This window comes from Cinclus cinclus, chromosome 7, assembly GCF_963662255.1.
Source record: "Cinclus cinclus chromosome 7, bCinCin1.1, whole genome shotgun sequence".
NCBI classification, from domain to species: Eukaryota; Metazoa; Chordata; class Aves; order Passeriformes; family Cinclidae; genus Cinclus; species Cinclus cinclus.
The window spans coordinates 19,815,056-19,830,732 of NC_085052.1; the positions used below are offsets into that span (position 1 = coordinate 19,815,056).

General features: G+C 44.2%; 1 protein-coding gene across 2 annotated transcripts in view; it reads left to right on the top strand.

Moving 5' to 3' along the window:
• The window catches only part of TLL2 (tolloid like 2), an 83,321-nt gene that overhangs the window by 49,284 nt on the left and 18,360 nt on the right, over positions 1 to 15,677 (top strand). The window contains exons 4-10 of one of the 2 annotated variants that reach the window (XM_062496140.1): positions 633 to 803; positions 1,603 to 1,720; positions 2,122 to 2,300; positions 2,578 to 2,683; positions 7,600 to 7,724; positions 11,704 to 11,819; positions 13,702 to 13,804. In XM_062496140.1, the coding sequence (XP_062352124.1) occupies positions 633 to 803; positions 1,603 to 1,720; positions 2,122 to 2,300; positions 2,578 to 2,683; positions 7,600 to 7,724; positions 11,704 to 11,819; positions 13,702 to 13,804 (918 nt within the window). Of the gene's footprint in view, positions 1 to 632; positions 804 to 1,602; positions 1,721 to 2,121; positions 2,301 to 2,577; positions 2,697 to 7,599; positions 7,725 to 11,703; positions 11,820 to 13,701; positions 13,805 to 15,677 lie in introns of those variants that run through there. The other variant, XM_062496141.1, reaches the window with a different exon arrangement.

The following is a 15,677-nucleotide window of genomic DNA, read 5'->3' on the forward strand; positions in this document are numbered from 1 at the left end:
ATGGATGGAGATTTGTGCTTCTGTTTATCCATCCTGAACATCCCTCCTCCAGCAGACACTGTCCGATATTTATAGATTTCCAAACCACCCAAGACCTGGTATGTGAAATCAAAGTAATGCTTTTTCAGCCTTGAGTACAGATTTCAGAGTTAGGAGAGTGTCACTTTCTTCCAAGGTTGACTCAAATGAGTAGTTGTTGCTGTGAAGCTGTTCCTAGTGAAGCAAACCATTCTCTGCAGATGAGTGGATAGGTAGGGCAAGTTGAGGATATACAGTGACATCTAGGCTTGTTTGATTCCCACCTCCTGTTCCCCTTTTTTATGTACAGAGTCCCCATCTGTTGCAGAGAGTGAGTGGTCACAGACAGGGAAGGATGTGCTATTACATCCTAATGGGAGAGCAGCTTTGGCGTAGTGCGTATGGAGGTTCCAAAACAAGAAGGGTCACTTTTCTATAGATTAGCAGTCTCAAAGTCACAAAAAATCACTGGCAAATCTATCTATGACTGACTTCTGGTTTGGTTTAACACCTTGCTTTTTCTTTTTATCTTTTTCTGAAGCTCCAGGGTATTACCTGAGGGCTGCACATGGAACTAAAGAGGATTTAAACAGTGTTGCCACTCTGTCTTGCAGACGGCAGGCAGAACACAACGCTTGCAAGGAGCCCGAAGAGGAAGGAAGCTGAAGACGAGTCTGGGATGGATGCACACTCCTCTCCCAGATTGCGCAGGGCAACCACATCCAGGGCTGAGAGGATCTGGCCAGGGGGGGTCATTCCCTATGTGATCGGAGGAAATTTCACTGGTCAGTAGTGAAAACACTGCTTTCTGTTTGTCATGGGGCTTGTGGCTCAAACTGTGTGGGAAATCTCTGGAGCAGAGTTCTCCCACAGATGTCTCAGGTCCTTGGGAATCTGTCTCCTGAGGCAGGGTGGGCATCTCATTGCACAAGGAATTGTGCACTGTGGAAGCCTGAAGCTGAGGTGTGCAGTGAGATGGTTCTTCCCTTGGATTCCAAGAAATACTTGAGTGACTGAGTCACTTTTCTTTAGGGGCCAGCACCTGTGAGCTGTGTTTGCCCCCTTTTTTTTCCAGAAGAGAATCCTCTCTGCTGTTGGAAGAGCAGGAGCAAAAGTACTCTGGCTTCCTGACAACAGCTTTGCCTTAGTTTTGAGGACCATCTGTAGCACTCATGAGATTCCTGTGTCTTGAAAGATGTGCTGGTCATTACTTCACATCATGAGAAGAAATTTGGCACATCACTTAGTAGCTGGTGTCCAGATCAGAGCACCTAGCAGCCCTGCCATAATGGTCTGTACCTAGAGAGATGACATGTTTTATATTCACAAATACTGATGCACCTAATCTGTAAAGTTTGTTATGTGTTTAATTAGAGCAGTAAATTCATCAGGCACAGAGAGAGAAAAGATGATACAGGAAGGTAATGCTGTAGGTAGAAATGGGCCCCAGAGTCCAAGAGGTGTCTACAGGCATAAGATGGGCTGTTTGAGAGGTTGACTGTTCCCATATCCAAATTAAGTCCATTAGAGATTTTCCTGAGAGCCAGGCCTTCACTGTTTGCTCCTCTTTGATTTCTTTTCCAGGAACCCAAAGAGCGATCTTTAAGCAAGCAATGAGGCACTGGGAGAAGCACACTTGTGTGACCTTTGTGGAGAGAACTGATGAAGAGAGCTTCATTGTGTTCACATACAGAACATGTGGGTAAGTGATGCACACTTACCTGCAGCTCCCTATTGCAAACAGAGCTTTCAGTGATACCTGGGTTTGTAAGTCTAGCCCAGAGATGACCAGTGGCTACACTGGGGAATCTGTCACAGATGCAGCTGGTCACTTTCAGTGAGGATTGCTAGGATAGTTTAGTATTTGCTCAGAAAGTGCTAAGCCTTCTGGATTCTTTTTTCCTGGGATAACGCTTAAGTGTACGTGTGCATGTTTATAGATATGCACTTTTTTATGTTTTCTTTGTACTTAGATGTAAGTACATATAGTGCATGCAACTGCTGCCTGTCCTGACCCCTGCCAGATGCCATCCTCTGTTCCTGTGTTTTAGAGTTCCTCAGGTCACTGAGGTGCTGCATGGGTTTGTGGATTTTCTTTTCCAGGTGCTGCTCCTACGTGGGTCGCCGAGGAGGGGGCCCTCAGGCTATTTCCATTGGAAAGAACTGTGACAAGTTTGGTATTGTGGCTCATGAGCTAGGTCATGTGGTGGGTTTCTGGCATGAGCACACACGGCCTGACAGGGACCAGCACGTCACTATCATCAGAGAGAACATACAGCAAGGTAAAATCACACTTCAGGTTATTCCACCTGGCTGGGTAGCAACCTTTCTTGCTACACTTGTGGAAAATGCTGATGGTCTGAGGGTTGGGATGGAGAAGAAATATTTCTGTCCTTGGCTAGAATAAATAGCTATATGAATACACATTCTGGATGTCCAGCTGAAATTGCTGAAACTTAGGAGCCTATCCATTTCATTCTAGGCTCTCACAGGTAGAAGTCTTCTTTTTTCTTTCTCTAAGAGTGGTTTGCTTCTTTTCCTTTTTGTTTGTCATCACAGGTCAGGAGTACAACTTTTTAAAGATGGAAGCTGGGGAAGTGAACTCACTTGGAGAGACCTATGACTTTGACAGCATCATGCACTATGCTAGGAACACGTTCTCCAGGTGATAATTCAAAGTTACGTGTCCTTAGGATTATGTTTGGTAGTTGTGGTTGACTCTCTGGGCTATATAGAGCCTAGAAGGAGATCTCTGATCCATTGCTGCATTGTGAGGCTCGAAAAAGATTTGAAAAAGCAAGGTGGGTGTAGTGTGGTGGACTCCTGTTTTCCCCTTTCCACTATGTTTACTCAGTAATAATACTGGTAATCTCAGAGAGTTTCCAAAGCCTTGCTCACATTCTTTGCAGTCTTCCCAGGTAGCACATGTATATCTGTGTGCGTATCTGCCCATGTGCAAGTTGGATAATACTAAAACCAAGCTTTGAATCTCTTGGTTGTCCAGCTTATGCCTTGGAGTCAGTCACAATACAGCCATCAGAGTCTCTAGTGGTTGTGCCAAGGGAGAGTTTAACTCTAGATCATGATCTTTGATTACTTGGGTGTTTTGGTTTTTTTTAACCATTTATGCATGAGCTTTTGATCATGGCCTCTGCAACTATGTGGTTCTGTGGGACTGGGATTTTTCATGGAGGAGTTATCAGTCCTGCCCCAAATAAGTGCCAGTTTCTGCATAGCCTGTTTGTCCTTGCCTCCCATCTCATACCTCCAGATGGAGCCTGTTTTCTGATCAGCCTGTTCTGCTGGATAGAGAGGTGATGGAAACATAGTTATGTCCTGTGTTTGGAATGAGAGGTACTGGATTACCAGATTTGTTTTGCTGCTCTACTAGGAGTTTACTTCCATAAATCCTACTATTGCTCTTTCCCAAGAGCTTTCTGTCACTATATACTTTGAGTAAAGGGGTTGGAAAGTACAATAGAAGTGTTCACACTCTTAGAAAATTTTTGTTGCAAAAATTAAAGATGTATTTGGGACTTTTTAAATTTTCTTACTCCCCCAGTTGTATTGAAGGGCTAAACCTGTTGCTTTGACAGCTTCACACCAACCAGTGGAAAATTGTCAAACATGCTGAAATGCTGCTTTTTGTGGCAGGAGGAGATGCTGTCTGGGCAAGGGAGTTCTGCAGACTTCAGAGATTTCTTTGCATCAGCTATCCAAAGCAAACAGTTTTTCTTCCCTTGAGGCATCTGCTGGACCCTTCCAGCATTTACTAAACTCTAAATGGTTAGAATTGTCTTGCACAAAAGCAAGATTAAGTTACTACTCCCATTTATATTGTAGATACCTTTAAGTCTGTGTCTCTTGAAAATGATAGTCTTTCAGAGCACTGCTGGGCCAAAAGGGGATAAAAATGGCAAGAGTCCTGCTAGATTTAAGTCGGTACTGGATAGGATTTTTAAGTCTGTCTTCTTTAAGCCCTTAGTTTCTGTGACCCATCCTTACCCCAGCTGCAGTCTTTGTGCAGTAACTGAATGGAGCACTAAGTGCCTCTGTAGGCTGATGGTGCTCTCACCACAAATAAGCAGTGCTGGGAATTGGCTTTTACTGCCAAGACCTGTCTTGATACCTGCTCCCCTATGGGAGCAGCAATGTGGTGACCAGCCAGAGAGACTGGTGGGTGTATGCACCTATCCTTCCCACCCCAATGAGGTTTGGGAGTGCTGTCCCATTGCAACCCAAACTGACAAAAGCACAGAGTCCACGAAGATACTAAGTTCCAGCAAGTTTCATTAATACCAGTGGCTAGGAAAAGGGAGAGAGTTCCTGCTTGGCCCTGCAAGGGAAGGGCTGCACTGGGTGTGTTAATACGTTAGCAGGCAGCAGAAAGCTGACATAAGATGGCATGAGCACCTGACCAGTGGAGATGGGGTGTGTGAGTGAGCAGGGGAAGGACAGAGAGTCGTGTCTGTAACTTACTCTCTTGTAGAAATTCTTAGCTGGCACAACCTTGTTTTTAACTTCAATCAATATTGATGGTAGTAAATCATACGGTGCTTGTCATGGTCAAATGCTGCTGTAAATCCTGGGCCCTTTTAATTCTAAACTTTTTACCTAGGACAGAAAGGTACAGCTTTTCTGAGATTTGATGAGTCCTAGCACTGGTAATTGTTTCCAGTGATACTTTTGAGGAGTGGTGTAGAGACACTCATTTCCATTTCATAGTGAAATATGCCTCTCATTTTTGTCTGTGGCTAATAGAAATAGGAGTATGGCACAAGAGACTGTAATGGCATCAGGAACGAGTTTTTATCATTGGAACTTCTGTTTCTCACCTATGTCAGAAATTTGCTTGTTTTGCAGAGTATGGATGCAGGCTTTTATTTCCTGGTGCATTCCTTACAGACATGGCAGCAATCTGAACTGAATGTTGCTGTATCATGAGACAATTTATTTTACCACTGTCAAGTCCCATAAATGGCAACTTGGCAAGAAGAAAGTTTAAACCTCCACAAAGCCCTAAGCAAGTAGGTGGTTACCTTAATTCAGTAAGTGGCTTGCTGGTAGATGTGTCAGCACAGTCTGGAGTTACAAAATATGACCTTTGCAAAGGTCATGTTCAAATCAGGATGTAGGTAGCACTGCCTCTGTGTCAGGATGACATCTTGTACTTGCAGTGCACTCTCCTAATCCTGCACAAGACATTCACAGATCCTCCACAGTTTTTACTGCATGAAGAGTCATATTGTCTCTCTTCTGCACATGGAGGTACAGAATTGGGACAAAAGGTAGCTGCCTGTGCCTGGGTCCTTAGCCTGCCTTGAATATCTGCTTCCTTGAGTGTTGTTTAGGCACCTGTATTTATTACCCTATCTACTGGGACATGAATATTTAGCATTTGTTAAGATCAGTTGATAATTGCATAGCGTTCAGGGTGTTGTGTGGATACTAATGACTTATGTGAGTCTCAAACTCAGTTGTTCTTAGCTGGTAGGAATGGTGGGGTATTGTGCTTGGCTGACAGCTGCAGTGGGCAGCTAATGCATGTTCTGTCTGTGGCTGGACAGAAAGAGAATGGGGCAATCAGGATCCATGGGTTCTTCTCCTACCTCTAGGATGAGAGTTTAGGTATTTTACTCAAGAATGGTTCCAGTGTTAGAATTCCTGAGCTGCTCTGTTTAATTATGTCTGTTGTTTATTAACTTTTGAGTGAAAGTATTTGTACTTTTAGAGACACTCACCAAATGTACAACTTTACACACCAAGTGCTTTTATGCAGATGAGGTTTGGGTGGACAGCGTGGGACTTCTGAGACTTTGTGTGGTTTGGGCCAGAGACTCTCCTGTTCTTGGTTCCTTTGATGGCAAAATGAGAGAAATTGTTACTTACTGCTCTGTAGCTGGGAGTCATGTTCAGCAATGTGTGTGAAAGGAGAAAAAAATTCAATTGGAGGAAAAAGCAAAACCTAAAATCTTACTGCCTCAGCACAGAGTACAGCCTTCTGGAAGAAAATGTGTTTGGCAGGTAGCAAGGGTAGTTTGAATTATGGGTTGTTGCCATTCTGTGAGCAGTGCTTGAGGTGTACACTGTGCAGAAAGCTGAGGGCTGTGTGTGCACAGTTGCGAGGGCTGGAATGGGAAAAAGAATCAAAAGTTTGTATGTGCAAGTGGTGGTTTTTCTATTAACTCTGTCATTCTTCTGTGGTTGAGTGTGAAGATCTGCAGAAAGCATTTCAGAGGCCATAGAAGTATGTCCCTGCCAAATGTTGAGTTCTTCTATGAACTCCTGAGGAGGCTTGAAAATTTACTCTGGGCAAACTGACCTGTTTCTATGCTTGTGGTGTTTCTGGAATTGAAGGATTTATTTTCAACATATAAACTTAAGGCATGCAGCTGACGAATCAAATGACAAACTGAATTTATAAATCAAAATTTGAGGGTCTCACCTCATATCTTGTAGGTATTGGTTTTGGTGCTGATCAGGAATTTTTCCACTGCTGAAAAAATGCCAACATCTCCCATGCAACAGCTGATTCCAGTTTTCAAAACAGATTAAATTCCTTTGCCTCTATTTCCTTCTTCAGTTTGAATATTTATAAAACAATTTCCCCCCTTCCCACCTCTGGACTAGGGAGCACTAAAATTATTGCTTCTGTCCTGATTTCTCATTGGACCCTCTGGCAGTTATACCCTGTCCTTCAGAAAGAGCAGTCTTTCCTCACTGATCTGATGCTGAAGGTTAAGCTCGGTATTAGCCTTGGCATCCCCAAGCCTGTTTGGCATTCAGGGATGCAGTGAAAGGTTTCTGTGGGCTGGACAGCCTGGCTGCAAGAGCTTGGATTTTGCCAGCCTGGAGTTCAGGTTTCTGATTCCCTCCCTCCTTCTCTACAGTCCTAATGCTCCCTTGGGGTGTCTTTTTGCATGCAAGCTCTTGCTTGGCTGCATGGACTGCATTTGGATAGAAGTGAGGCCTGAGCTTAAATCCTTCACTGGACTGAGATCAGAAGTGTGGTGAAGAGCTCCTGAGTGTGAAGCACAAGGACGAAATAGCAAATAAAAAGAGGCAGAGATAAGTGGAGTTACTAGCTTGGAAACTCATACAGAACAAAGGTGTAGAGCACATGATCTTTTCCTCTTGCCTGTGGCAGCCCCACTCACTGCCAGCGCAGCCCCATCTGCTACTGGGAAAACTCCCCTTCCCTCTGCTTCTTTGGCTCAAACACCAGATCTGTGTTCCTGCTGAGCCAGATGTGCCATGAACTGTCTGCAGGAATATTTCATTGCTTTTTCTGATTTATGGCAAGTAATGTGCTACCTCAAACGGAGGCAGCAGCAATTCTGAGATATCCAAGAGGAATTTTCTGGCTTGGCAGACTTGCTTGTACATTTGTAAGCTGTCTGCTATAGTGAGAAGGCTGTCTTGAGGTAGTTAGCAGTTATTAGAAGCTGAACCACAATCGCTTGTTAGCATGGGATATATGGTCAGCGTGATGGGGTGTGGGAGGCCTGCCAGCTCTACTTTCTGTTCATTGTGTCACTTTCCCTACTTCACTGCTCTGTGTCTCTCTGCTCTTCCCCTTAGAGGAGTTTTCCTCGACACCATCCTTCCCCGTCGTGATGATAACGGGGTCCGGCCAACTATCGGTCAGCGTGTTCGCCTGAGCCAGGGGGACATCGCTCAGGCAAGGAAGCTGTACAAATGCCCAGGTAAATGTGGCTTGGGGAGATGGATCCTGCTTTATCATAGACACATGGTTTATGTGGAAGGCACTGGAGTTCAGGAGCACCTTAATGATCCCTTTGAGGAAAGAGACTTGGGAAATGCAGACTATCAAATGCTTTAGGCTGGAGCCATGGGGGAGAAGTGAACTTGCCTAAAATGTCTCCTCTTAGTACTTTGCCAGTATTCTTGTTGGGTTTAGGGCTTCAGATTGGTCCAGTGTAGGTGCTGTTCATGGAAAATTAAACCAATGTACAAGACTATGGGCAGAGTGGGGACTAGGAGTTAGCAAAATGGTGGAAAGATGTCTGGTAGACTGAGACCCTGGAAAGTGGTGGATAGCTGGGATGCAAATCCACTGTTTTTCTGTATCCAACTACAGGTCAGGAAGTATGAGTCCTTAAGGGTCTAGAATGAATTCTGAGGGCTTCAGGGTCTATATGTTCAAAGATTACTGCTTTTAGCTTATAATGGGTGGTATAACTTTCAGGTCTATTAGTTCTAATTAACCTTTTTTTTCTTCTTCTTCTTTTTACCTCCTCATTACATTTTTCTTTCTGCACTTATCTCTAAATTACTTTTGGTTGAATAAAATGTTGTTCTTGCAAAATTATCTTGTGGATTAGTTTAGGGGTTAATTTGTTTTGCACTATGTTGTTTTGATAGAGTCTGACTTAATCCAACCAGGCTTTTCATTCCCATAGCTGGAAGAATCAATTGCAGATTTAGATTTCTCAAAGCAAGCTGAAAAGCCACTTTGGCCTGAAGTACTAACTAAAAGCTACAAAGCAACTTTCTTTAAAATGAGGATTCTTCTGTGAGACTCAAGTTTTCCGTTTGCTAAGTAGAACTTTTCCTACTTTTTTTTTTCCCCACAAAGCTTTAGCAGAGGTTATTACAGTTCAGAACATATTAAACAGCAAAATAATTAGAGATTTAAGCCTACTAAAGACTTTTTTTTCAAGTATCTGTTGTTCTGATTTGTTTTTTTCTTTGCATCAAAATTTATACACAGGTTGCATCTTAGGAGAAGAGGTGCAATATATTTAATGACAATAACATCTTCATCTGCCATTTGAATCTGTAGCTTGAAAAGTTTTCTTCCTCTGGAAAATACAAAGCAAAGGAGTTCAAAACCAAAGGACTTCATCTGCTTGTTCAAGCAGGGTCTGAATGAGACTTTAGGATGAAGATGCTGTTCTGCAGTCAAGCTGAGGATTTTAGGGTAAAGTGAAGCAGCATAATTCAGAAGTTGAGTGGCAGATGGCTTCCCTTTTAGGAAGAGAGTCTCCATCTGAGAATACCTAATTATATCTCCCAAAAAAAAAAAAAAGAGCTGGTATGGTGGAGGATGAGTTACAAGCATGCACTGGAATCAGCCAGAACAACTGCTGTGTCTGTTGTAGGAAACGGGGCTCTCCAGCTCATTAGACTGGAGCTCATGTGCCTGCTACAGTTAGGGCTTGCTTAGCTTGTCCATTCTAAAACCCTGCTGTTTTAAATTGCTCTTAATTCCTCAAAGCTTATACCTGCTGGGTTAAAGTTAGGGGTAAGCCAGGTGAAATCAAATGAAATTTACTGAAGGAATCTCTAGAAGGCAAGAAGCAGTCTGCTACACAGTGGTTAATGCTAGATTTGCTAGGGCTGCACAATTGAGGATTTGATTACTACAGTCACTACAAAAGCTTTAAAACAGCTCATCCTCCTGTCTTGTGCTGTGCTAAAGAAAAAAAGGCTTGTGTAGCTGTGCTAATTGTGCAGGAGTGGTTAAACTGTTAAATTGAGAATGGTCCTGCATTTTATAATTTCATCCAGTTCTCTGGGCATTTTCAAAAAGATACAGTGTACCAGTAACCAGCTGATGAGCTGTAAGTGCCTGTCCCTCAACTTCTTCATTTACAAATTAGTTCTGAAGCATTCACCTTATTGCTTTGCTTTTCTCCTCTGTTCCTTTCTACCTGCTCAATTTCTTGGATCCCAGAAGTACCCAACAGTTGCTTTATTGGACCTCTTGTCTTCTTTGCTACTGAGTACAGTCATATTGTTTTTTAGGGTGCTCTGCAAGAGGTTGTGCTCTCCCCACAAAGATGCATTGCTCGCTGTTGTGCTTCCCCCTGCTCTGCACAGCTGCTCTCCTCCGTGCTGGAAGGAAGGCCAGGCTGTCACAGTGTCTGGGGAGTTTCTTCTGCAAGGGTCAGAGAGTTAGATAGTTAGTCCTTTCACATTGCTGCAGAGTAGTCATTGCAGGTAGACACAGTAGTACCTGTTCCACAATTACAGAATCTTGCCAGTAGCTGTGTAATTGAACTCTGGGAGAATTAAGTCTGGGCTGTTGGAAACCTTCACTGTGGTTCAGCCGAGGGCAATATTCTCATGTCGCTATGGTCATGTTGGGCATGTTTCCCATGATTTAGAGCTCCCTTTATCATTTCATGTTTGTTTGAATAGATTTTTGAGCAGAGAAAAAGAACTTTTATTTATGCTGCTGAGTTATGGATTGGAATTCCCTCTTTATTTAAAAAAAAACAAAAACCAAAAAACAAATCCTCCTTTCTGTGTCCCCACATTTGTTTGTCTAGTCTGATCTGTCAAGCTGTGGATCAAACTTACTTAGGAAAACTAAGAAATTCTGGCCTAGGTGACTCCTTCTCCCCTGCTTGAACGCATTAAACTTTTTCAATGGAACCAGTCTCTTTTCACCTCCAGCTGCCAACCGCCCATCTAAATGTAATCATGGCTGCAGAATTACCTCGTGATAGCATTAAGCAGAGGAACAACCCCTGGCATTTCCATGAGAAAGGGAGGGCCTTGTCGATCTTTCAAAGCACTGCTGCTCAATCAGGGATTTTTGGGGGCTGCCTTGCTGTTTCTGAGGAAACAGTGGAGCTTTATAATATCAGTTGTTTATGAAATTGGGATAACAACTGGGAAGCAGGCAAGCTAAGGTCCCTGCTCCTTGAAATGGGCACTTGGATGTGTCTAGTGGGAACTGTCAAGGAAATGGGAGCTTTGATATTTGTGGTGCTCCCATCCAGGCAGTCAGCTGCTCTACAGATGTGGATGGTCACCCCTTGTTCCAGCTCAGTCATCCTGGCTCAGAGAGCAGAGCTACAGTAGTCACAGGTTTTCCAGATGTTGGAAGCTGCAGTTCCCTAAGGGATCATATGCATGTGCATATTCCTTGCTTCCCAAAAGTCGCTCTGGGATCTACATTTCGTCAGCTGCAGCAGACCACAGAACAGGAAGTTGAAGAGCAATGGGTTGCTGTGCTCAGATTTTGTCCTGTACCGTGTTAGTGGCTGGGAAGGTGCTGGGCAGCAGAAGGATGAGGGTGATGGGACTTGCCTTGCTTTTGTTAGGATGGTTTAAGCCCAAATAACAATTTACAGTGATACCTCAGGAGAACTTCATTGAGCAGCTTGTAATGAAGGGAAAACAAATTTTCTGGCAGCAGTGTGGGGTTGTGAGGTGGGGTGGGGTTAAAACTTTGCATTTGATAAGTGAACGAGATATTCCTCATATATTGAGGAATATTTTGCAATTTAGATATGCTTGCGTAAATAAATGTCCTAGTTGGAACAGTGATGTGTCCTTTCATTCAGAAGGGTCAGTTTTTTTAAATTCTGCTTTTACCTACTGTCCACTGAGGACAGTAACCTGAAACCTGAAAGTGCTGGCCTGTGGAAGGAAGATGAAGGAAGAGCGGTGCTTCTTTAGTAGCTGTTTTATCTGTGTCCTTGCACTCATCATCATCTATCCCAAAAATTCTGACAAATTTCACATCACCCCTTTGGTGTGATGACCTCAGGTGGTCAATGACCTTTGGCCAGTACCATGCATGAGCACTTTTGGAGTACCAGCCACCAACCTGCACACAGCAGCCATGAACAGACAGTTTGGTAGACCCTGATGTCTGAATTTTAGAGTCACTCCTTTTTGATAGGCTTTTTTTCTCCTCTCCTGCAGCTTGTGGGGAGACCTTGCAAGACTCAACAGGTAATTTCTCAGCCCCTGGCTTTCCAAATGGCTACCCCTCCTATTCCCACTGTGTCTGGAGGATCTCGGTGACCCCAGGGGAGAAGGTAGGTGCCACAGCAGCACAAGGTGTACTCTGCACTTCCTTCATGTGAGGTTTTGCCTGTGATGACCGTGTCAAAACCTGCCAGAAGACCTCTGCATGCCTGGTGTGCAGGAATGGAGCCTGGAAAGGCTGCTGAGCACCACTCAGAGGGAGATTGAGTCAGGAATATTTGATTTTGAGGAGAGAAGTGGTAATACTGGAGCAGAGCCCCTCACATATCTGAGCTGTGTGTCGATCTCTGATCCTCCCTCTCAGTTTGAGACTGAGCCCTGTATGGACATTTCCTGCCACCTGTTAGCTTTGGCGAGTGCACATTCCAGAGCAGGTCAGATGAGTTAGGTAAAATGTGCTGCGGTCTGGAGTGCTGAAGGGAGCTGAGGAGCCGTGAGTGACATCCATGGCCTGCCCCTGTCATGCAGGCATAATGTCCCTGTCAGGGAACTCCCACTTCCCGCCTTGAAACGCCAAGCCCCGCTGCACATCAATCACCCACCCTGTCCACTTTCCTCCCAGCTCCTTTTGTTTTATTGATCTTCCTGTAGAAATGAAATCTTTCCTTAATCCAGCAACACCAGCCCTTCAGGCCTGTCACGCCATACCAGGCTGCAAGAATGAGCAGCCAGCCTGGGAGCTCCTTGGCAGAGTGACTTTGCTGAGGATCACCCCCAAGACACGCTTAGGACTCAGACTCGGACAAAGAAGTGCAGAGTTTGTTTGTTGTGCAGCAGCTGCCAGGCTCCTGTCACCTGCAGGCCCTGTCCCATGCCATGCTGAGCTCCTGCCATCAGCTGCAGGGAGAGCATGGCTGGGGTAGGAGGACCAGGAGCCATCCAGGCTTGACAACTGCGAGAGTTTTGACCACAAAACTGTCTTACTGTTTACAGTCTTACTGTAAACCCTCCCTTTGCTTCTGCTGTGTCAAGAAGGACCCAGCATCTAAATGCTGAACCGTAATGTTAAAAAAGGAAACAAAGAATTGATTTTAGATTAAATGCTTCAATTTATCTGTTTGATTCCATGCAGTGATTGGTGCAAATTCTTGCGCTGAGTTGTTGAGAACAGATAGTGGGCTTATAGCATTCATCTGCATTGATACAGAAGAATCTCCTTTTGCTGTCCAAAGTCAGAATACTTCAAAAATGTGAGGAAAGGGAGTGACATCATTACAGACTGCACTCTGCACACCCAACCAGGACTTTTGGGATGAACATCAATTTTAATATAAATAAATTTCTGTGATTATGTTCAGATTATGGATGTAAATGAATTATATGGGAAAAAAATGCAAGACCAATGGTGACTTCCATAGGTGACCTCCCAGACTAAGGCCAGTGATCCATCTTAGAGAGGAAGGATACCAAAATAATAACATTTTAATGCCAAGCTCTGTTTGGTAAAGCCACTGAATGTAATTGCATCACAATGATGGTTGTGAGTCTGGTGGTCAGAATGTGGAACCTAATTAGCAAAATTAGATATTTCTTACAAGTATCATTTATATGCAGGTGTAGACCCTAAATGTGTGGTTTGTGACAATGTCTTTATAATTTCCACATTACTTAAAACCGCAGGGTTTAATTTTTAAAATCCTAACTGGACTTTTTTTAAAGTAACATTTTAGTAACTGAGAAGTATTGAATTTTAATTACAGAGTTGATAGTAAAGACCTTTCTATTGTCATATACTGTCATGGTTTTATTAAAGTACCTTGAGAAGCCTTTCTTTTTTGAGAAAAGGTGATGTACAAATCCTACAAACGGGCCAACTGTCTTTGCCTGCATACTCACTAAGGCAGCACTGTCGTGAAAATGAAACAATCTCTAGGGTCTTCTCTTTAAAGTAACTCACTCCCCCAAAGGGAAATGTGCACTCTCTCCTTTCAGATTATGTTAAATTTCACATCGATGGACTTATTTAAAAGTCGCCTTTGCTGGTATGATTATGTGGAGGTGCGTGATGGCTACTGGAGAAAGGCTCCATTATTGGGTGAGTAGTTATTTCATTTTAATTGCTTTTTATGTGTTTTTCTTGATGCTTTGGAGAGTGGCTGGGGAAAACAAACAGAAACAAACTTTCCTTTACTTGAAAGGATTCTAGGTCCAGCCAGTGCACTGACCATCTCTTGGTGCCTCCATCCAGAGATGTCAGTGTGCTGTATTCACTCCCAATGATCCATGCTCCAAGCCCTGTGGTCACAAAGGCTTTATTCCTTGCTTTTCCAGCTTGAGAAAGGAGGCAGGGAGGGAAGTGAGCCAGGGCCCTGGCTGGAACTAAAAATGTGGTCTCTGGAGTTTTGTTACTGCTCTTTTCTAAGTCTGGGGAAGAGCTGTCAGGCAGGCAGAATGAAGCAGCTGCACAGCTCCTGACCCAAGCTCCTGCCATTATTTCTCATGAAATTGTGTTTACAAATACACATTACTCTTTACTTTGAGCCTCTGTAGTCCTAGCAGGGAACTTGCTAGGCCATGCCATGTCAAATTGTGCAAGGACTCCACTCTGGTTCTGCTCCTGGAGATCTCTAGGAAGTGCAGCTCCTCTGTATCCTCCCTGTTTTTCTGCCTCCTGCTATCATAATTGCAAGTCTTCTGTCACCTTGAGTGGTTCAAGAGTCCCGCCTGCTTTGCCACTGCCTCTGATCCTGACCTTGTCCCCTAAATTCCGTGTCCCAAAGATGTAAAATGTGGCAATGCAAACAGCCCCTTCTGCCTAAAAGGAAAGAAGCAATCAGGTTGGGCATCATCCCCAACTGTGTTAGAGGGGCTGCACCCCATACTGCAGCTCAGGACTGGGCTAGTCAGCGTTGGGTCAGAGGATTTTGGGAGGTTTGGGCACTCTTCTTGGCCCCACTGGACATCCTAGCCCTGGTACCAGGTGAGATGCCGAGGCTGAAGCCATGCTGCTTCCCAGGTTTCAGTGGGCCTGTCTTTCAGGGCAGTTGGCAGCTGGTTTTACTGTTCATTGCCTGTTTTGGGGCTGGCAACATATCCTGCTGCTCTCTGCTGCATGTGTGTCAGGTGACATTGCTCCAGCAGCTGCAACTTAGCTCCTTGGGGTTTTTTTTTTTCTGCTGAGTAATTTAAAGGTACTTCAGAAGCCAAGCACCTCCCTGTCCCCCTAGTGCAGGTGGACTTGGGAGTGTTTCCATCTGGAAGGAGACACTGCATGAGTGGCCATGGTTCCTGCATGGGGCTGAGCCCATGAAATTAGGTCAGAAGAGGCAGACAGACGGCAATTCAGCAGGGGGTGAGGAGGGGGATTAGTGTGAATTGTGAAAGCACGGGCTTCTTGTGGAGAGAAAAAATACATGTGTGCTGCATATTTTCCCAGGAAAGTGTGTGAAAACCCAGCCTTTAAATAGTGTATAACTTTTTATGAATGGGCCCTTTATCACACTCTGAGGAGCTTGCTCATTCTCGTTCCTCATCTGCGTTTCCTCTTCTTGACACCCTTGTTAAACTCCAAGTCTAAATCGAAGAGGAAGTTGCTCAGTGACCCTAGAGGAAGAAGCTTTGCGCTGCTGATGCAGTTTTTAGCATCCCCTTTGGGAGTGGAGATGGGGAATGCTATTGATATGCTGCAGTGCTGTCACACTGCTCCAACAGCACTGGGCAGGTTGGGGGCACAATAGTAGCTGAGTAAAGCTGGGTCTAAGATAATATTTGGATGGGTGACTCTTCAAGAAGAAAAAAAAAACTGATAGTGAAACTGTTATTCCCAGCCAGTTACGTGAAATACGATGCTGTCTTGAAGGTAAGGCATTAACCATGTTTTTACTCAGTGGAAGTTGTTCAAAGATGCCTTTGCCTGGTGTTGGAAGGCCAGGATCCCTATCCTGACTGAATTCCGCTGTCCTGACTGA